The sequence below is a fragment of the Chelonoidis abingdonii genome, chromosome 7 (assembly GCF_003597395.2).
Source record: "Chelonoidis abingdonii isolate Lonesome George chromosome 7, CheloAbing_2.0, whole genome shotgun sequence".
Taxonomy (NCBI): Eukaryota; Metazoa; Chordata; order Testudines; family Testudinidae; genus Chelonoidis; species Chelonoidis abingdonii.
In genome coordinates, this window is record NC_133775.1 from 6,554,861 (window position 1) to 6,577,611 (window position 22,751).

At 44.5% G+C, this 22,751-nt stretch overlaps 1 protein-coding gene across 1 annotated transcript in view; it reads left to right on the forward strand.

Annotated features, from left to right (window-relative positions):
* LOC116839238 (cytochrome P450 4B1-like) overlaps positions 1-22,323 on the forward strand; it is a 46,080-nt gene extending 23,757 nt beyond the window's left edge. The window contains exons 4-12 of the mRNA XM_032805033.1: positions 431-558; positions 4,975-5,099; positions 5,610-5,761; positions 6,489-6,595; positions 7,741-7,931; positions 11,669-11,802; positions 12,941-13,005; positions 13,537-13,619; positions 22,149-22,323. Coding sequence (XP_032660924.1) covers positions 431-558; positions 4,975-5,099; positions 5,610-5,761; positions 6,489-6,595; positions 7,741-7,931; positions 11,669-11,802; positions 12,941-13,005; positions 13,537-13,619; positions 22,149-22,323 — 1,160 coding nt within the window. The remainder of the gene's footprint in view (positions 1-430; positions 559-4,974; positions 5,100-5,609; positions 5,762-6,488; positions 6,596-7,740; positions 7,932-11,668; positions 11,803-12,940; positions 13,006-13,536; positions 13,620-22,148) is intronic.
* Positions 22,324-22,751: the final 428 nt, after the last annotated feature.

The window sequence follows — 22,751 nt, forward strand, 5'->3', positions numbered from 1 at the left end:
TTGGTTCCAAATCTCAGCCTCAATGTTCACTCCTTATAATCCTTTCCCAGGGCTTTAAATCATCCTGATCCCCTTATGTCAGGGGCTTCAAGTCACCTTCCCAGTGGGTCCACTGGCGGAGCAAAAAACAACAAAAAAAAAACCCCACATGTGAGAGGTAAAGAAAGAGTGAGGAGGGGAATCAAAATCCAAAATCCAAACATCAGAAATGGATTTGTGGGGGAGGGGAAAGTTGAAAAAAAACAAAACAAAATTAAAAACTTCCATGTGAAGTGAAATGGAAACTTTCATTCAATTTTGATTCCACCTCCCCCCCCCAAAAAGTGAAAATTTCCACACACACAAATTTGAACATATGTACCACTTTTCTAAGCGGCTCCCTTCTCTGGTGACTGAAATCATCTGATCCTTGTTGCCTGTGTTTCTCCAGGGAAAGGATTACTGACCTTACACGGGCCAAAGTGGTTCCAGCATCGTAAACTGCTGACTCCAGGATTTCACTATGGGGTTTTAAAACCTTATGTGTCATTGATCACTAAGTCTACACAAGTGATGCTGGTAGGAACTGCTGTTGCAATTGTCATCACCTGTACTTGGTTCTTTTCCGACTTTTATGCTGACAGCAAAGCTTCTCTTGCCATTTCTTCACTGTTCTCTTGGATTCTCTGCCTGCATTTTGTAGTATTTGAAAGACATATGGGGTGATTCACATGCTATGACATAATTTACACTTGTGTAACATATTACTAGATCAGAATTCTCCACCCACTCACAATGGTGGTGTGATAAATGAAGAGGGGTGGAGGGGACTTCCTTTTATGAACACACAGCTAGCTAGTAAGCTGTAAAATCCCGCTTGGTAGCTATTCTCTGCTTGCTTTACCTGTAAAGGGTTAAAAAGTCCCCCAGGTTAAAATAAATAAATAAATAAATACAAAGGAGTGAGCATCTGACCAAAAGAGCCAATGGGAGAGCTAGAACTTTTTAAAATTGGGAAAAAACTTTCCTTTGTTGTGTTTGTTCTCCGAGAGAGGGGACAGAGCAGGACAGGGCTGAAGTTATGATGTAAGCAGCTTTAAAACCAGGTATGAAAACACATCAATTCATATCTCAAACCTACTTATCAGAAACCCCAGATGTGTAAGTAGATCAGAAATGTTTAGAAAGATGCGATTAGGTTATTTTCTTTTATTTCTCAATGGCTTGTGGACTCTTCTGTGCTAATCCCAGATGCTTTTGTTTGCTTGTAACCTTTAAGCTGAACCCCCAAGAAAGCTATTTTGGCTGCTTAGTTTTTGGAATTGCTCTTTTAAAATATATCAAAAACCTAAATTCCAGATATATTCTTTCTTTCTTTCTTTCTTGTTTTTAATAAAATTTACCTTCTTTAAGAACAGGATTGGATTTTTGGTGTCTTAAGAGGTTTGTGCCTGTTGTTTGATTAGCTGGTGGCAACAGCTAATTTCCTTTGATTTCTTTCTCAGCTCTTTCCAGGAGGAATTTTCAAGTGTTCCTTCCTGGGTTCAAGGTGGGTTTTGCATGTGGGTAGTGGCAGCATTTACCAAGCCAAGGTCAGAGAAAAGCTGTAAACTTGGGAGTTTAATACAAGCCTGGAGTGGCCAGTATTAATTTTTAGAATCCTTGCGGGCCCCCACCTTCTGCACTCAAAGTGCCAGAGTGGGGATTCAGCCTTGACAGGTGGTAACATTTTACATCCTCTTTGCACTCACTTTGAAAAAGTATAAATCACTAGAGATCTAATATAGCGAACCTACATCATCCTCCCAACACTTTAAACCCCAGCATGGAGGTGGGGGTGATCATAGGGGATTTTCCAGAAAGCATTTGGGCTCCAGCAGTCCCCTGCTGCTAGAATAGTTCCTTGGGATATGTTTCAGTTGAAAGCAAGTTAGAGCAGCCCTAAGTCTATAGGTCAAACCACACCCAGGATCAGAGGAATGCACTGGCTCCATACTGCAGATAAATGTGGACCCCCCTCACATGCCCCTTCCAATCTATGCTGGGGGAAAATTCCCTCTCAACCCCAAACCTGTCAGTCAGTATGAGAGAGTCAAACCAGCCAGGCATCCAGAAAGAGGATTCTCTGTACTACCTAAGAGCACTAGTCCACCCTGTCCAATGTCCTGTCCCAAGCGGTGGCCAATATCTGATGTTTCAGAGAAATGTGAGAAAACCCCTCAGTATTTACCTGGCCAATTGTGCACCAGGAAAAATATTCCTTCCTGACCCCAGCAGGCAAATGACTGAAGCCCTGAAGCATCCGATTTGATTATAATCATTCTCTTAATACAGAGATGCAAGTGTTATGAGAATGTTGAGGGCAATGCCGGCAATCTTGTTCTCCCTATGGCCAGTGAATAAAGGAGATGAACAGGGGAACCCAGAGATTCACAGATCCTAAAGTCAGCAGGGACTGCATCGAACATCCATCTTACCCCATTGCACACAGAGGCTACAAGTGAGGGCAAGTCCAACCTCAACACGGATAAGCTGTTCCAGTGTTTAAGAAATCACCTAACTTCAATTTTCAGTTACTGGGTCTTGTTATGCCTTCATCAGCAAAGCTGAAGAGCCCCACACCATCAGATATCTTTCCCATGCTTAAGTACCAATTCCCAGCATTAAGTCGCCTCTCAGCCTTCTCTTCGATAAGCTGAGTGGGCTGAGCTCCTTAGGTCTCACATTGGCAAGCTTGTTTTCCAGCTCCCAGGTCACTTTTGTGGCCATTACTTTGAACTGTTTGATTAATACCTGAGTTTTTTGTTCTCACTCTTCCCTGTCTGTCTGCTCGCCTTTGCCTTAGTTTTCCCGTTTCCCCTTATGAATAACTTTTTCCTGCCTTTTTCCACATAAATCTGCCCTCTACCCTCCTCCATTTTTTCCTCTTCCCCCTTCCATTCTCCTCCAATTCACTTCCATTGGGTCCTACATTCTCCTCTTGTCAGAGGGCCAGTAGGGGTCCAAGGTGCCGCTTGGCTTCAGGGCAGCAGTGCCCCGGCAGTGAGAATCTAAGAGGGTGTCTTTTCTAGCAGGAGTACGTAGTGAGAGTCTCAGGAGTTGCCCTTTTTCTGGAGGTAGCTGTGCCTAGTGACAGGAGTCCAAAGGGCTGCCTCCTCTGGCAGTGGTAGCGCCTAGCGGCAATAGACCAAGGAGTTGCCCTCTCTGGAAGTGGTATGGCCCAGTGGCAAGTGCAGGGAGGGGAGTGGAACCCAGGCCCACCCTGCCCCACCATGATCTGAACCAGGCCCTTCAAAACCCATTACTCCGTTGAAGGATTCAGGTATCCATATCCCCAAGCAGGTCACTTCCTACCCTTAGTCCTTACTCTGGTATCTCTTCCACTGGTTGCAGTTCATCATCCCCTTCAGTCCCTAAGGTGAACTGGGCTCCTGTGGTGTAGTCAGGATTCTCAATCTTGGTGGTTTGTAGTCCTGTTGGCTTCTCAGTAGAAGCCTGCAGTGCATGTCCGCTTTCCTCCTCAGCCAGCCCAGACTAGGCTGAGCTGCTTCCTTTTATGTGCTCCCTCTACTGGGAGTGTACCCAGCAAGGGCGAGGGGGTGTGCCTCTTGGACACAAAGCAGTTTGTTAATCCCTGTGTCACCAGTGTGCGGTTGGTACACCCAGTCACAGCTCCTCTGCTAAATTCCACCCCCCTGCCTCACCCTCAGGAGTAATCAGGAAGCGGAAAAGGAGTTCACAGGGCCATTTTGTATCCTGGTACTATTAACCCCCAGGATTCAGGGCCATCAAAATCATGAGATTGGATTAAAAATCATGAGATTAAAACAATAATCAATAATAATAATAAATGCTGTGAATCTTTGAATGAATCCAAGGCCAGAAGGCACCATTAGATCACTTAATCGGACCTGTAGAAAACAGGCCATAAAATTTCACCCCATTTCTCAAGCCTGTAATTTGTGTTTGGCTAAAGCATCTCTTCCAGAAAGATGCTCAGTCTGGATCTGAAGACATCGAGAGATGGAGAAGGCACCAGTTCCCTTGGTAGTTTGTTCCTAGGGTTAATCATTATCACTGTTAAAAATGTGTGTCTTAGTTCTAATCTCAATTTGTTTGGCTTTAGCTTCCAGCCATTGGTAAACTGGGTTCTTTTTATTTGCCCTCTGGTCTCTAAACTCTTTCAAGTGCACTTGGGTCACATTTTCAAGCCTTTCTCTGCAATCATGAGTGCTAGAAGCTTTCTTTTTTAAAAATGAAAGCTGAGATTTTCATGTATTCGCTTGACTCCAGGAGCTGGGGCTTTAAGAGAAACACCAAATATGATACTCCTAATCAAATTATGAGTGCCATCAATACTAGTTCTCTTGATCCTTTAACTGCGAAGTGGAGGGGAAGGTGATGGTGGTGCAGGAGCTCTCTTCTGTCTTCCTCTTGGAGCTGGTAGGTGGTAAGGTTAAGAGCATAAGAAGAACATCAAGTGATTCATCCCATGTCACCCATTCCCAGCTTCTGGCAAACATAGGCTAGGACACATCCCTGCCCATCCTGGCCAACAGCCATTGATGGACCTATCCTCCATGAACTTATCTAGTTCTTTTTTGAATTCTGTTATAATCTTGGCCTTCACACCATCTCCTGGAAACGAGTTCTACAGGTTGACTGTGTTGTGTGAAAAAATACTTCCTTTTGCTCATTTTAAACTGCTCCCTATTAATTTCGTTTGGTGACTCCCCTAGTTCTTGTGTTATGAGAAGGAGTAAATACCACTTCCTTATTTACTTTCTCCAATCATACCAATCAGCTACCTGAGGGGGTCAACAACCCGCTCTCCTGTGGTGTTAGGTATATCGACAGCTCTGTGTAAGCTCCAAAACTTGTCTCTCTCACCATGGAAGTTGGTCCAATGGAAGCTATTACCTCATCCACCTTGTTGCTCTAGCATCTAGCAAAGCACTTGTGTTCCATCTCATTTCTGTCTCCTTCCTGCATTAGGATAAATGGGAACATCTGATCACTCAGGAGAAGTCGGTGGAGCTCTTTGGACATGTCAGCTTGATGACTCTTGACAGCATCTTGAAATGTGCCTTTAGTCATGAGAGCAACTGCCAGATTGACAGGTCAGTATAAGGGATAGACCTGGGCAAAATTTTTTAGACAAATAATTTATTTGCCAAAAAATGCAGTTTTGGTTGACTCAAAACTATTTTCGAATTTGACACAAATAGTCACAAAACAGAGGAGAAGGGGGCAGTGTGGTGCTGTTGCGATACCCCTCCTCCCACACCCTTTATAACCTTTAGCCCAGTGGTTAAGATATCTGAGACTCTGGTTTGAAACCGCCTTTAGATAACGGAGTTTTTTGATTCACTGAAAAGTTTTGGCTTCAGTTCAACCCAAACTGAATTTTTTATTTTATTTTTTAGAACTGCCTTCAAACCAAAACATCAGTTATTCTCCCAGCTTTATGCAATGTCATCTGGATATATTGCTGCCACTAACTCATTGTTTAGGTATAGGATATTGCAACTTTGGGATTAATGGTGACAATGTTACATCTCTACTACAGGCAGAAAAGTTGTATACTTTGCTAAATGCCATTTAAATCCTTCAATAAACTTTTCTTTCAGGGAGAATTCCTATATCAAATCTGTCTGTGAAATCACCTATCAGATAAATTACAGGATCTGGTACCTCCCATATCAAATTGATTTCATCTATTGGCTCAGTCGTGATGGACGTCGCTTCCAGAAGGCTTGTGAAATTGTGCATCTCCAAACAGGTATTTCCCAATGTTCTTGTCGCTATCTTTCTCTGAAACTTAGGGGGAAGGGCTAAAAATTCTTTAGAGAAAATATAACTCCCGCTGAAGCCAATGAGAAGCGATCAGCTGACTTCAACAGAAGCCAGATTGTTGCCTTGGTCTCTATGACTCTCAGTATAGCAACAAAGTATTCTATTGATCTATAGACATTATATAGCTGTGCAAGCTTCCCACATATTGTTCTGCCCATGTGCCTCACTCCTCTCCTGGGGAGTCCACCTTTATCGGTGAGAAGGAGATGCACTCTTCATGGACCCTTGGCTTCTTTGATAAGGCTGCCATCAAAGGTGTTATGTGAGATGGACACCTGATTGCCCCTTCCAGTCATTACCTATCTGGCTGGATTTGAGGACTGACCTTCCTCTAAATTTGAATTATGCAAACTCAAATTTAGTGAGAAATAACTGTGCAGTCAATTGGGTAATGGAATGAGAGAAATCCCATTCCCCCTCACATACGGATACAAGAAAGCACCGAGTAGAGTCCTTCTAACAGGCCTCTGCTTCTGCCCTTCTGCCCTGCATCCTGTGGTACACAGAGTGAATCCTATCATCATAAACAAGGAGGATGATGGGGAAAGAAAGACCTCACATGTTGAATGATGGCCCTTCACTCTGTTGGTAGAGCTAACAGAGAAATCTAGAGTCTTGAAATATATATTTTTATTATTCTTTTTCTGAAACAGATAAAGTGATAAAGGAGAGGAAGAAATCCCTCAAAGATGAGCAAGAACTTGAAAAGATCCAGAAGAAGAGACACCTGGACTTCCTCGATATTCTTTTGTGCGCCAAGGTAGGTACAGAAGAACCTTGGTTGTTTCTCATATCTAGTAAATGCGTGTGTGTATGTCTGTTAGACAAAAAAAATTCTCACATTGATTTTTCCACTTTGTAGCAGTGTAGTTCCCTAGCTGGGTTGGGCTAAAAGCTAATTTTCTCTGACATCAGTTAATTTCTGGAGCAAGTTCTTTTAGGACTCCACGTCCGTCAACTTCCTTTGTTTATAGGTATCTATGGCTTCAAATTCACATATTTTAGCATAGTCCAGGAATTCCCTGTTCTTGAATGAGACTGAGCTGAGCTGTTCCCTTTTATATGCTCCCTCCATGAAAGCATGCCCAGCAAGGGCGAGGGAGTGTGGCCTGTTCAACCCAAACCAGTTTGTTAACCCTTGCATCACCAGTGCAGGGCTGATACACCCCATCACAGGATCCTGTCCCCAGGGCTGGCTCCAGGGTTTCTGCCGCCCCAAGTGTCAGAAAAAAAAAAAGCCACGATCAGTGGCAGCTTCACTGCCCCACTTTCTTCTTTGGTGGCAATTTGGCGGCAGGTCCTTCCTTCCAAAAGGGACCGAGGGACCCACCACCGAATTGCCACCAAAGAGCTCGATGTGCCTCCCCTTCCCCTTGGCCACCCCAAGCACCTGCTTGCTGAACTGGTGCCTGGACCCGGCCCTGCCTGTCCCACAGCGGAGAATGGGGACAAAGGGAGCCAGTTACAACTCCCATGAGATACTACAATGCCAATTCTCAGCCAAAATCTTTCAGTTTAGAGTTTGATGAAAACTCCTAATTTCCCACAATTTTTTTTGATGAAAACAAATGGACAATTTCCATGGGGGAAAAAAATCAGACCAGCTCTACTGGCCACCCCAATCTGTGCACTAGTTTCGGAGTGAAACACATTGCATGCCCAATGGGGGAGAGATCTCAGAAAACAGAGAGATTTCTGGAGCTCAAGGGTAGAAAGAAAGAGAGAAGAGACCATTTTTAATCCTCCTTCCCTACTGTTACTCTGCATTTGCCATCACCACTGGTAGTGGTAATGGTATGTCTGCTTAATGTTTGTCAAGGACAGCATTAGGTGCAGTGTGGTGCAGCAGCAGCAATATATCTCTGGGCTCATGCATTCCCTTGACCAATATCCCTGTCTAATTAGGATGAAAAGGGAGATGGATTATCCGATGAAGACATACGTGCTGAGGTGGACACTTTCATGTTTGGGGGTCATGATACCACAGCCAGCGGGATCTCTTGGACCTTATACTGCCTAGCCATGTACCCAGAGCACCAGCAGAAATGCAGAGAAGAGATACGGGAGCTTCTGGGCGACCAGGAGACCATTCAGTGGTGAGCGCTCACATCTTATTTCATATTATTTCCTCTCAAGATGATGTCTGGTGAATTAAGATATTCTTGAGCGTTGGAAACCAAGAAGTCCCTGAAACTCAGGGCATCAGGCAGTGTGGTATATTGCCCTGATATTTAGTTGATCCAAAGCCCAGTGGTAGTCAGAAGGAGTCTTACAATGACTCCAGTGGTCTTTGGATCAGTGTTTTGAACAGGATTTTCATTGTCTTTAACATGGATGCCTGCAAGAACATTTCATGTTTTGTGTGTAAATGGAGACTGTCAAATAGCTGAAGGTTCAGCTAACTCTGTCTTACTTACATATTTAGAAATCCAACTCCCCACATTAAACATAAATAGATACTAACTTTGTGGGCCCCACAGTTTTAAAAAAGTTTCACTTTCTTGTTCTCCATTGTCTTACTCTTAAGGGGCATTCAGTTAACAAATGCTAATCCCACAGCTGTTCCTGACATCACTGATGAGACTGACATAAACAAGCAAGTTAATAGCGACATATGTGACTTTCAGATCCATTAAAAATAACCGGATGCTACCCCTGGAAATCTGTGTTGAAAAGTTGTCATAAAAATCTACCAGCGTGAGTGCAAAATTATATCTCCTGCCATCCAGCCCTCTAATCTAGATAATTAAGTAGCCCTTGTCACTGTAATATGTATGAGAACCTTGGACGATAATGAGAAAATTAAACAATATTTTACGTGTCCATCAAAAACTGTAGTGGTCAAAGGCAAGCTGGACTTTGCAATGCTGTTTTAATTAGGGTCACTCTCTGATTAAACCACTTGGACTGAGCTGAGAGTAGATTTCAATCATGTTCTGTGAATATTCAAATGGTTAAATGAGTCCCCGAGTCCTTGCATTCTGTCCCTTTGGCTCCCTGAAAATGTTCAAGCGATTAGGTATTATTGGCATAGATTTTTGTGGGAAGCAAATTTCAAATCCATGTGGATGAATATTTGTAGGAACCAAATTTAAATGCACCTAGACAAAGGTTCCTGTTGGTAATGCTCGTGCCCTCATTCAACCAGGCAACTCTGTACTGTATAACCTATCTGACTAATCACAACTAAGCCACATGACTTACATTTCTAATAGAAAGTGCCAGAACCTTTCAGCAAACTGTTTGCAATCAGTCACAACCCACAGAGTGAAAACATAATATTCCATGAGCCAGGGCTGGCTTTATGACCCATGGGGCCTGATTGGAATACTCGGCAGCGGTCCAGGGGTCTTCGGTGGCACTTCAGCACTTGGGGGGTCCACTCCACGTCTTCTGCAGTACTGAAGATCCCCCCACCGTCGAAATGCCGCCGAAGACCCCCGCAGCAGGGCCACCTTCGGCACAGGGCTCTCTTCAGCGTGGGCCCTGATTCCGGGGAATTGGTGGAATCAGCGTAAAGCCGGCCCTGCCATGAGCAGAAAAAAAGGAGGCTGAATATGTTGGGTCATTTTTCACTGTGGTTTCTTTACTCACCTCAAATGCTTATCTATACAGCTTTGTACACTCTTTAGGGCAATGTTCTCCAACCTTTTTACACACAAGATCACTCTCTGAATTTAAGTGCAACCCAGGATCTACCCCGCCCCTTCCCTGAAGCCCCGCCTCGCTCACTCCACCCATTCTCCCACTCTCCGTTGCTCTTCCCACCCTCACTCACTTTCACCAGACTGTGCCAGGGGATTGGAGTTCAGGAGGGCATGCGGGTTCTGGGCTGGGCAGGGCTGCCCGCGGGGGGGCAAGTGGGGCAATTTGCCTCAGGCCCTGCAGGGGCCCCCATAAGAATATAGTATTCTATAGTATTGCAACTTTTTTTTATGGAAGGGGCCCCTGAAATTGCTTTGCCCCAGGTCCCCTGAATCCTCTGGGAGGTCCTGGGGCTGGGGCTGAGGGGTTCGGCATGTGAGAGGGTGTACAGGGTGCTGGGTCAGAACTGGGGCAGGGTTTGGAGTACAGGAGCGGCATGGGGTGCAGGAGGGAGTTCGGGGTGCAGGAGGGGGTATGGAGTGCTGGCTCTGGGAGGGGATCACGGCTGGGGCAGGGGGTTGGGGTGCAGGAGGAGGTAAGGGGTGCAGGAGGGAGTATGGGATGATGGCTCCAGGAGGAGGTTCAGGGCTGAGAGTTGGGAGTTGCATAAATAATCATAAAAATGAATGACAGCTTTTATTGGCTGTGTAGCCATGCAGCCTTTCCCACCCAAAACCTCTGTCCTTTCAGAAACTGGGGAGGTGTGCCAAGGAAGGCAGGTAGAGAGCATGCAGACAGGCCTGGATTATAAATGTAGGTCAATTGCTTTATTTTTCAGGAGGAAACTGTTTGCCCAATCCTGCAAACACTTGTGACTAAGCCAGCAGTGCACGCAGGCCGGTACCCTCCGGTACGCCGTACCAACAAGCTATTTACAGGGGCAGCTCCAGGCACCAGCACGCCAAGTGTGTGCCTGGGGCGGCAAGCCATGCAGGGGCGCTCTGTCAGTCGCCACAAGGGCAGCAGGCAGGTTGTCTTCAGCGGCATGCCTGTGGAGGGTCTGCTGGTCCCGCGGTTTCGGCGGACCTCCCGCAGGCGCGCCGCCGAATCCACGGGACCGGGGACCTCCTGCAAGCAAGCCGCTGAAGGCAGCCTGCCTGCCGTGCTTGGGGCAGCAAAATACCTAGAGCCGCCCCTGCTATTTATAGCCAGTACGGAGTACTGGAAAGACACAGCAGCAGCAGGAGGAGGAGGAGAGGGCTGGAGGTTCTGCTCCTTTCCCCGCTGCCCTTTCCAGAAGGAAAAGGAGCAGAACCCCCAACCCCGCCCCCTGCCCTTCCACGGATTGGACACACTGGACTCATTGGAAAAGCAGAAGAGTTACAGAACTAGGCAAAACTAACAAACAAAACAAGCTCAGGGGTATGACTCCATGGCCACAAATTGAAAGAGAAGGAATAGTTCAGAAAGACTTCATTAAGCAAAGCCACCGAGGTCCCCATAGTGCCATTAGACAAGCAACTGCCATTCTTATAAACCGAAGTGGCCAAACTGACTGAGCTTTCGAGACACACACCATAATCTTCAGCCATTCAAGAGCTGCAAGACATCCACAGCCTGGTAGATGGAGAATGGAGGGTAGGGCTCCATGAGCCGCATGTGGCTCGCGAACCATGGTTTGGCCATGCCAGTTATATACATCATTACGACTAGGGTAAGTCTTCATTGCAGAGTTATCCCGGGCTACAGACTGGGTGTTATCCTACCCTCCCTCTGGTTCACACTGCAAAACCTCTAACCTAGGCTTGAGGATACTCTGAGCCTGAGCTAGCAGGCACAGCTGAAGGTATAAACATCACTTTGCTGCAGGTTGGCTTGACCACCCACCTACTGTTCAGTGAGAACACAGGGTAGTCAAGCATGGGTGCCATAAATCCTCTAATCCTATCCCCCCCGAATCACCAGACTCACTTTCTGCTGATTTTCATCATGGGGGGCGGGGAGGGAAAATTAAACTGTATTTTACAGCCTTAAAAAATAGAATAAAAGGAGAGAAGTTGTCAGTGTAAAAGCCAGCTAAACAGGTCTAATGAAAATGATCATTTTAGGCAGAACAATACAGTCAGCAGCTCACCCTGGACACTGGGCACAGGTTTTTTATGCAACCTGTAGATTCTCAGCACGGATATTGCCTGCCTGTATTATTGCATCGAGAAGGAGGGTGTCACTCAATTTCTCTTGCTTGCAGGGATGACCTGGGTAAGATGCCTTACACCACAATGTGCATCAAGGAGAGTATACGCATTTTCCCTCCAGTGCCCTTTGTGGCCCGCCAGCTTAGCAAACCCATCACGTTCCATGACGGGCGTTATTTACCAGAAGGTTGGTTTAGTCCATTTCCCCTTTCTGGAGTCTGCACCCTGTCTTGCTGGTTGTTGAGAGCTACAAATTGCTTCCACAGCCCTCCATTAAGTCTCACCAAGTCTGGGCTTACTAAATGGGCGATGTAGAATCCTGAAGTTATTTGGTTTCCAAGTGGCCTCTGTTGGGTCACATAGTCCATCTGCCTTCATTATCGCTGCATCTGAGCCTATTATCCCTAGTAGATGGATCTAAGGACTAGTCTTAGCCTTGAATGCCTTCCCCAGTCATGGTGATCTCACCACGTTCATTGCAAGACTTTCTAGGCTTCCCCTCTCCTCTCCCTCCCTGTAACACTGCGGTTGGGACCTGTTGGGAAGGTGAAAGGAGAATATGTCCATGAACTTCTCATGCTGCTGACTTCCACATATCCTTCCCCTTTCTTTCCTCCATGCATAGAGTACTGCAGTTGTGGGGCTGAAATCGTCCTCCTAGAGCTGTACAGGGAATGAGGAGGACAAAAATGTTCCTCTGGTGCTAAACAGAGTTGGAGATGATCATGGTAATAATGGTGTAGTCCAGTCTTCCTAGTTCCCAACTGCCCCAGGGGGAAATCTCTGTGCCAGCAGATCTGTCCACCCCCAATGACTGATGCAACATGGAGCTTCTGCAGTTGATTCTTAGCTATGGAGTCCCACCCACCTTCTCACTTCCCCTTCTGTGGAGATGGGGAGATGTAACAGGGGTGCAGGGCCTCCCTGGTGTTGTCCTCAATAGTCCCAAGGGATGTGTAGACTCTGCAGTCTGGACACTGGCTGGAGCATGGCTGATACGTTGCCCACGTGATTCCAGTTGAGATCCACAGCCATAGAGTGAGGCTGAGCTGTGGAGGTCCAGCTGGTTTCATGGCACAGAACCCAACTAGGGAAGAATTAGCTATTATTATTGCTCTTCTCACCGAAGTTCAGGGGCAGACCTGTAATACCTTCCCACTGAGCAACTGCACTGGGATAGGTGGCCTGACAATGGGGGTGATAAAAATGCTAGCTACTGTGGCTGTAAGAACGCTTAGCCTCTCACAGAACATAGCTTAAGCAGAGAAGCTATGTCAATGACTTGTCTTTTTCTTGAGCTTTTTATCTCTTCTGTTGCTTTGCAGGCACTTTGGTTGGAATAAACATCTATCTTATACACAGGGACCCCAGCTTATGGAAAGATCCTGAGGTATGGTACTTTTCTGTCTTTATAATAATAACCTGTTTCCTGCAACTACTGTACTGGGGTAGTGACCGGGGGACCCCAGTCCTGGATCAGGTCCCCGTTGTGTTAGGTGCTGTACAAACACAGAGCAAGATCTTGGCCCTTGCCCCATAGAGATTACAGCCTAAATAGTTCAGACAAAGAAAAGATGAAAGGGGGCAAAAAAGAAAGGGGAAATGACTAGCCAATGGTCACACAGCTTTTCAGGACATTGAATCCAGGTTGCCTGACTGCCAGGGCTGCATCCTTATCCTTATCCAATGTATCATGGTACCGCCTATTCAAAGGATGTAATAAAGCTCCCTGCCACACTTGGCTCTGTTATGGCCCTCTGGTTGGAGACACATCTCATTTACAATTCTATAATCTCACTTATGCAACGCAGTGAGGTTATCATTCAGCAAGCAACAGGAATATGAGAAATCAGCCACCCATCTAAACAGGAGTGCTACAGTGATGTTATCTCTTCTGAGTTATCAAACACTCTCATTACAGGTATTTGATCCCATGAGGTTTTCGCCAGAGAACTCCTCCCAGAGACACTCTCATGCTTTCGTGCCTTTTTCAGCTGGAGCAAGGTGGGGTATAGCATTAGTATTCGTGTCTAGTTAGTGCCAGAAACCTATGCAGCGCTTTATAAACCTGGAGTCAGTGCTGCCAAGAGCTCAGGCCTGGATCCAGATGGGAGTTTTGCTACCGACTCCAACAGGAGCAGGATGAGGCTCTACGGCAGATAGGGAAAAGGGAGAGAAGATACTTTAAGGCAATAGAAGGGGACGTGGCATAGAGAGCATCGGACAGGAAGACATGGCAGAGTGGATTCCTGGGGAAGTGGGTTTTAAGGAGGCATTTGAAAGGGGAGAGAGTGCACTAGGTAGACAGGAAATAGGAGATTGTTCCATGTACAGAGAACAATGTAAAGTGAATCCAAGAATGGGAGACAAAAGAGGGTACATCTACACTACCCATCGGATCAGCGGGTAGTGGTCGATCCATTGGGGATCGATTTATCATGTCTCATCTAGATGTGATAAATTCATCCCCGAATGCGCTGCCCATTGACTCCAGAGCTCCACCACTGCAAGAGGCGGAAGTGGAGTCAACGGGGGAGCGGCGGCCGTCGATCCTGCACTGCGAGGACGTGAAGTAAGTCAATCTAAGTCGATCTAAGATACATCGACTTCAGCTATGCTATTCTTGTAGCTGAAGTTGCGAATCTTAGATCAATCCCTCCCCCCACACACAGTGTTGATCAGGCCACAGAAGGGATTGAAAACCTCCAGCCCCTTCTTCTGAGGCTGCCAGCTCCTGTTTTGATCCCTGGAGTAATACAGAGCAGCCTCAGAGCTGCTTTAGATTATCTTGGATGTCATGGGGCCATTCCAACAGACAGCGATTGGCATTTCAGGGCAGAGATAACTCCTTTCCCAAGACACGCCCCCTACACTGGGGACCAGGAAGTGGACTGGCACAGGGGTCACTATGAAAGCTTTATGACCCCACAAAGTTTTCTCCCCACAAGGGCTCCAAAGAAGTGAATGGGTCAGATTCCCAGCTTGTGTAAGTCTGTGTAGCTCCACTGAAAAAATCTTTTCAATCTTCTACTAAAGATACACAAAAGAAGGAAAAACAATGTAAGCATTTGAAAGGTCATGTATTAAGTAAGGCTTTCATTTTAACAGCATGCCTCGATCCCTTTGCCTTTAGCTGGAGCAAGTTTTTAGAAGAAAAACCCTCCTATTTTACAGTCTCTTCGCTGGTATTAATGATGGTAATAACTATCCTTTTTGGGAGAAAGAGAAAAAGTTAGTTGAGGTGGGTTGGTGCTGTTGTTGTTAAAACCCAATCCCATTTCCTAAATGACAGAACAAGATAAATCCACACAAGAGGGGAGAAAAGAACGGCAAGAATAGGAAATGCAGCTTCTGTCTCTGGTGTTGGCTTCTACTTGCAACCTGAGTGCTGGAGAAACAAGCGTGGCACACATTTTTATTAGCCGCTCCAAGACCAGGCAAACCTTTACCAGCCGTGGACTGTTTAGAGCTTTGCTTTTCAACTGCCTCTGTGATCACAGGCTTACAGCAGCACAGCAAAATAGACAGTCTCAGCCAGCTAAGCCACTCTTATTAGATAGGAGGAAAAAGAAAAGGAAAGAGAAGGCAGGGAAGGACAAAATCTCACATCCCTGGTGGTGGTTGGGATCTAGCCTGAGCCAGTGGAGCTGGCGATGTCATCTGAGTCTCAGTCTGCTCAGGATGAGGATGACAAAGGCCAACAAGTAGTTCCCAGGGTCCCAGGAGGTGGTGGTGGTGGCTGCCCTGATGGCAAAGCTCGCTCCTTTTGGTTTACCTGTCCCCAAGCAGCAGCTCTTAGACAGATTCTTTTTCTTTAAAAGAAAAGGGAGTTTTGAGCAGAATATTTTGTCCTCATTCCTGCATTCACCAGTTAGGCCTAATTTCCAACACACCAGTTTTGGTCCTTTGATTTCCAGTCTCGCACTTCTCTTGTTTTCCAGACATGGTCTAAACACATTCCCTGAGTTAGATCAGGAGGTCTTTTTGTTTGGACTAATTCAGTTAGTTTCTCCTTTGCACCTTTCCCCTTCGACATTGGTTGTTATAGATTATTGTGACAGTTGATGGATTTTCACTCACTTGTCACAGCTGGGCTTACAATTAGGGTATATCCGCAGACCCAAATATCATACCTCCTTTCTGAAGAGCCACCCGCTACACCTGGGGATTGCTGGGAGTGTGGCACAGGGGACACTAGGACAGTTTTATGGCTGCACAGAGATTTCTCCCATGGTGGGCTCCGTAGAAGTTCATGGGCCAGATCCCCGAGCCGGCGTAAATCAGTCAATGAGCGCCATTGAGTTCCCTTGACTTAATCATTCTGTAAATAATCTTAGTTACAAAAAAGCCACAAAATCTGCCTCACCCAGACACTGACTAACACAAGTTAGAGTGTTTTCTTCTCACACCTGACATAATATTAAACCATACACTTTAAAATTACAGACATAGCTGGGGCAAAGGGGTTTTGTCATTTGAAGCTCGGTAAACAAACTCTAAGTAAAGCTATTTGATTCTTTCCTAATTCAGCTTCTGAAAGACACCTCCAGCAGGAGATAAGTGACTCCACCTTCCCAACACAATAAGAGGAAATCCAACTAAGGAAAACCTACTGTGCTTTTCCATATCATTTACACATTATTACACGGTTATGCTGCCTTTCCTGGCTCTGCTGAGAATATCAGGGATTATACAGCCAGACATGGAACATGATCTTACCTATTCGTTACAATCTGATTTAGGATACCAGAGGCATCATTTGTCATTGTGCTACTGCTGTTTTATTCCAACATCAGTCTGTTGAAATCAAGGGCATTTCACCAGCACTAAGTAGGAGTCATGGAGTGGTGAATCAGGCTCTAATTATTCAAGAGCACATTCTGATTGGTCATATCGGTCTTTTTCATGAGGTTAAGATAAGCAGGAAGAATGGCTGGGGGTGGGGCAGGGGAGATACAATTGCAGTCGGCAAGGTCTTCCTCAAGGCATAATATTTATAGCAAAAGGGAAAATTAAGGTAATTTAAGTGAAAAAAGGAAATAGTGAGCTCCCCAGCTCGAGAATCAATCCAGTCCTGTGACCCTGCTTATGAAACCTGTTCCTGCCAAAAACATTCTCTCTCCTCTCTATGTCCCAAGCAACAATTTATAACCCTGTCCCTAAGCACCTGTGGAGAGACAGGGGGCTGCTGAGCTGAGCTTAACCCCTTATTTGCCAAGGATCAGATTCAGCCGTGTGCACATAGTCACAATCACCAACTCCCAAGGATGTCTGGCTGTGAGCTCATCACCCACCCAGAAAGGAAAGCCCAGATACCTGTGACATACAGAGGGTGGGGAAATAAGGAGATGGGGATGGGCAGCGCTGTCCAGTGGGGCAGCTTCTTTTCAAATCAGCCCAGCTGCCTGTAGAGATTTGCTGGCTGTGAGAGGGGGAAAGGGGGTGGGTGGGTGGGATGGGACATGGGTGGGGTTGACCACTATAATTTCTCCATTGGCTTCAATTTAAAGAGACATGCCACATTTTCTTCTCCAGCCTATGGCACTTAGCAGTATTTGAAAGGCAGCAGGATTACATCAGAGTTTTCCTTCAAGTGAGAAGGTGAATTGAGAGCTGTTAGGTACATGTTTATGTTTTAAAAGAAATAACTGGGATGTGGGGTCGAGAGAGAGGGGGAAAACAAGCGTATAGAAAATGCCAAACATGAGGCCAGCTGCTCCTTCCGGCAGCATGCAAGAAACATTAAAATAATCATTTAGAAGTGCATTGATTGGACCCAGTCCTCATAGACTCACAGACTTCAAGGCCAGAAGGGACCTTCAGGATCATCTAGTCTGGCCTCCTGCACATTGCAGGCACAGAACCTCACCCACCCTCTCCTGCAGTAAACCCCAAACCTCTAGCTGAGTTACTGAAGTCCTTAAATCTTGATTTAAAGTCTTAAGTTACAGATACTCCACCCTTTACTCTAATTCAAGCCAGCAAGTGGCCCATTCCCCATGATGCAAGGGAATGTGAAACCCTCTGAGGGTCTTCACTGATCTGACCTGGGAGAAAATACCTTCCCCGACCCCAAATATGGGGATCAGTTAGACCCTGGGTACATAGATGAGACCAACCAGCCAGACGCCTGGGAAAGAATTATCTGCAGTAACTCAGAGCCCTCCTCATTTTGTGTCCCTTCTCCAGCCATTGGAGATATTTGTTAATAGCAGTTGTGGTTTGGCCATATGCATTGTAAGCAATCTCATCATATCATTCCCTCCACAAACTTATCAAGCTCAGTCTTTAAACAAATTAGGTTTCTTGCCCCCACAACTTCCCATGGAAGGCTGTTCCAGAACTTCATCTCTCTGATGGTTAGACACCTTCCATCTAAATTCAAGCCTAAACTTGTTAATAATATATATAATATATAAATAATATATATAATGGCCAGTTTATATCCATTTTTGTGTCAGTATTGGCCCTTACCTTAACTCCCCTCCCTCAATGATGTTTGTCCCTCTGATGTATTTATACAGAGCAATATCTCCCCTCAGCCCTCCTTTTGTTAGGCTAAATAAGCCAAGCTCCTTAAGTCTACTCTTGTAAGTTCTCCATTCCTCTCATCAATTTAGTAGCCCCGCTCTGTATCTGTTCCAGTTTGAATTAATCTTTCTTAAACACGGGATACAAGAATTGCACACAGTATTCCAGATGAGGTCTCATTAGTGCCTTGTATAATGGTATTAACACTTCCCTATCTCTATTGAAAACATCTTGCTAAATGCACCCTAGGATTGCATTAGCTTTTTTCACAGCCACATCATATTGGTGGCTTATAATCATCCCATGATCAACCAATATGTTCAGATCGTTCTCTTCATCTGCTGCTTTCAACTGGTAAATGTGCAGCTTATAGCAAAAAATCTTGTTGGTAGTCTCTAAATGCTTGACCATGCACTTTGCCCTATTTTATTTCATCCCATGTCTATTAATGCAATATTCAAGGTCATCCAAATCTTCTTGTATGATATTTTGGTCTTCCTCCATATTGGCAATACCTCCCACCTTTGTGTCATTGGCAAATTTTATTAGCACACTTTCACTTTTTGTGCAAAGGTCATTAATGAAAATGTTAATGAAGATTGGTCCCAAGATTTATCCTCGAGGAACTCCACTAGTAACCTCGCTCCAGCCTCACAGTTCACCTTTCAGTATGATCCATTTCAGTCTCTCCTTTAATCAGTCCCTATCCACCTTTCAGTTCTCGTATTAATTCCCATCTTCTCCAATTTTACTAATAATTTCCCATGTGGAACTGTATCATATGCTTTACTGAAAGCAGGCAGATTAGATCTACTGCATTTTCTTTGTCTACAAAATCAGTTATTTTCCCAAAGAAAGAGATCAGGTTAATCTGACACAATCTATGTTTTTTAAAACCATGTTGTATTTTATCCCAAATACCATTTATCTCGATGTCTTTAATTACTTTCTCTTCAGAATTTGTTCTAAGATCTTGCATATAATTGAGGTCAAACTAATGGGCCTGTCGTTTCCTGAATCACTCCCCCACCAGCCCCTCTTGAGTATAGATACTATATATACAATTATCCAGTCACAGGGTATCACTCCCGAATTTATGGATTCACTAAAAATCCTTGCTATTGGGCTTGCAATTGTGTGTGCGATTTTTTTTTAATATTCTTGGGTGGAGATTATCCAGGCCCCCAGTTTGATCTCATTAAACTGTTTGAGTTTGGCTTCCACACTGAATGTGGTAATTTCTACTTCATATCCTTGTTCCCATTAGCCACCCTGCCACTGGACCCAAGTACCTTATTACCCTTACTAAAAACAGAGATTATATGTTCATTTCTGTGTTTGACCATACTTAGATTATCTCTTTAATCTCCACCCCATCCTTAGTGCGTAGCGGTCCCCAGTTCATCTTTCCTTGTTTTCTTTTTTATTTACCTGGCTAAAGTAGGTTTTACCATTGGTTTTTATTTCCTTTGCGAGGTCGAGCTCAGCTTGGCTTTTGGCACTTCTCACCTTATCCTTCTCTTTCTGAGCTCCAAGAGGCAGCTCTCCTTGCTGATCCATTCTGAGTCCTTTATTCTGTTCTTGCACAGATAAACTGTGATGGAAATTAATGGGAGTGGTAAATAAGAAAGGCAAAGAGCTCAGTATTGGACCCATTTATTAGGGAAGGGAAGAGTTTTCTATTTCTTTCCCTGTTATTTTCTTGTGTTTTTCTCAATGCACTGCATTCCACGGTGGAAGAGTTTTTGCTCAAGATCCCTGTGATCTCTTCCCATGTCATACAGCCTCAGTTGAGATTGGCAGAGGTGCTCAAATGGGCTCCCCTCGATTTAAACGAGGGTGGGCTGGTGGGAACCCCTTCTCTATGAGGGTTCCTGAGCTCTGGGACAGACTTGAAACCCTGGTCCAAGAAAGCTCAAGTCTACTGATCTTCAGAGCATACCGCAAGACACATGTATTTATGTGGGCTCCTGTGAGGTGTGTAGGTATGTCTTTCTCTTTGAGAGAAACCACTAGTGTGGGGGAGAGGGAAGTCAAGTGTTCTGGGGGCAATCTCATTGGTCCTATGTCAGAGGTGCCTAGAATCTTGGATAGTTGTCCATTTTTATTTGTTGTATCACTGTAATAATAATTGAATACAGCTTGTTTTTTTACAAAATTTAAAAAGTGAATATATGCAAATATTAAAGAGTCATAGAATAATAAAATTGGAGAAAGGTCAGAAACATTTATCTTACCGCCCTCAGCTTCTTTATATACATATAAAATGATTGGATCTAAATCAGCTGTTACCACTCAAGAAAGAGATCTTGGAGTCACTATGGATAGTTCTCTGAAAACATCTGCTCAGTGTGCAGCGGCAGTCAAAAAAGCGAACAGAATATTGTGAATCATTAGGAAAGGGATAGATAAGACAGAAAATATCATATTGCTTCTATATAAATCCATGATACGTCCACATCTTGAATACTGCATGCAGATCTGGTTGCCCCATTGCAAAAAAAGATATATTGGAATTGGAAAAGGTACAGAAAAGGGCAACAAAAATGATTAGGGGTATAGAACAGGTTCTATATGAGGAGAGATTAATAAGACTGGGACTTTTCAGCTTGGAAAAGAGATGACTAAAGGGGGATATGATAGAGGTCTATAAAATCATGACTGGTGTGGAGAAAGTAAATAAGGAAATGGTATTTACTCCTTCTCATGACACAAGAACTAGGGGTCACCACATGAAATTAATAGGCAGCAGATTTAAAACAAACAAAAAAGGAAGTATTTCTTCACACAATGCAGTCAACCTGTGGAACTCTGCCAGAGGATGTTGTGAAGGCGCAGACTCTAAAAAGGTTAAAAAAAGAACTAGATAAGTTCATGAAGGATAGGTCCATCAATAGCTATTAGACAGGATGGGCAGGGATCATCTCCTTAATTTCTGTTTGCCAGAAGCTAGGAATGGGCAACAGGGGATGGGTCACTTGATCATCACTTGTTCTGTTCATTCCCTCTGAAACACCTGGCATTGGCCATTGTTGGAAGACAGGATATTGGCCTAGATGGACCATTGGTTTAACCCAGTATGTTCGTTCTTATGTTCTTATGAAAAACAATGGTCCTGCTCTGCAGGGTGCTGTAGCTGAACTGTCCTTGGTTTTGCAAAATGACTACCCTAACCAATAAGGTGGTGCACCTGAGTTTGCCCATCCCCGTTACATTACCAATCAGCCATGCCAGCAGGTGCCTAGATATTGGTGCATTTCTTGAGTGACGAAGGGCATTTTCCTGTTCTTCAGTCCCTCTTTTCAGAATTACAGTGCTTGAAGGGCTGCATTAGTGGCCAAACAATGCAGTCCAGAAGCTACATCCTCCATTGGTGTAAGTCAGCATTTCTCCTTTTTAGTCAATAGAGTGATGTCAATTTACACCAGCATTGACAACATATTGGTCAACTAATATGCGATGGTAACAATTCTCTAGGTTACTTTATAGTCAAGCCATATATATTGACATCACCTACATATAAATGGCAGTACCATCTTCTGGTCTTAGGGCTCCACAAAGGAGGTAGTAAAACCTGATCTAATCTTCTGTTCATGCTAACAGTTCTGTGTTGTTTCTTCCTTGTAGCTGTAGAATTCTATATATTCAATGAACAACCATGCTGGAGTCTATGGAAGTTTTGGACTGATCCTAAAATATAAATTAATGAGTTGGATAGCTTAAACCAGTTTGATTCCTTTCAGCATGAACCACATGGAGGATAAGGAATTGTTGAGCAACAATTAGCCTAACAATATATTGGCAAAGAGTGAAAAATAAACTAAATCTTTTAAAGCACTTTCTTTTTGTTGGATTAATGGGATATGAAAGAATCTTAATACGCCTGATTCAAGAGCACTTGAAGTCAATGGAAAGCTTCCCATTGACTTCCAGTGACTTTGGAGCAAGCATCAGGATACTCAGGTTCGGTGATTCTCACTGGTTCCATCTCTCTCTTCTCAGGAACTGTATTGGGCAGCAGTTTGCCATGATCGAGATGAAAGTGGCCATTGCTTTGTCCCTGCTACGCTTTGAGTTTTCACCCAATCCAGCGAAGATTCCCAGGAAAATACCTCAGGTGGTCTTACGGTCCAAGAATGGGATACATGTGCACTTGAAGAAAATAGACTGGCATTGACATTGTGAAATGAGGGCAAAATACATAAGAGATTTGTAAGTTATTTGATTATCAAATGCATTAAAAATCCCAACTTTGGGGAAAAAAGATCTCCAGTCCCTTTGAGCCTGAAAGGTTGCTTGTTGGTCCAGTTAAAGACATATATATATATATTTATTCTGAGCCATATGATGTCCTCCATTAAAACTGTATTCCCAAACACTTTCTGGTTACTTTAGTGACAGAGGGACAGAAAAATACGAATCAGATCTTCAGGCAGTGTAAATCAACCTCGCTCCACTGATTTCATCGGAGTTTAGTTCATTGATACCAGCGGGAGATTTAGGCCTATGTTACCAGATGAGATTTGAAAATTTGATCCAGTGGTCACCATTTAAAGCCAACTTCTGCAAAAAGGAACTTCATTGTGACCTTAAAGCTTTTATTTC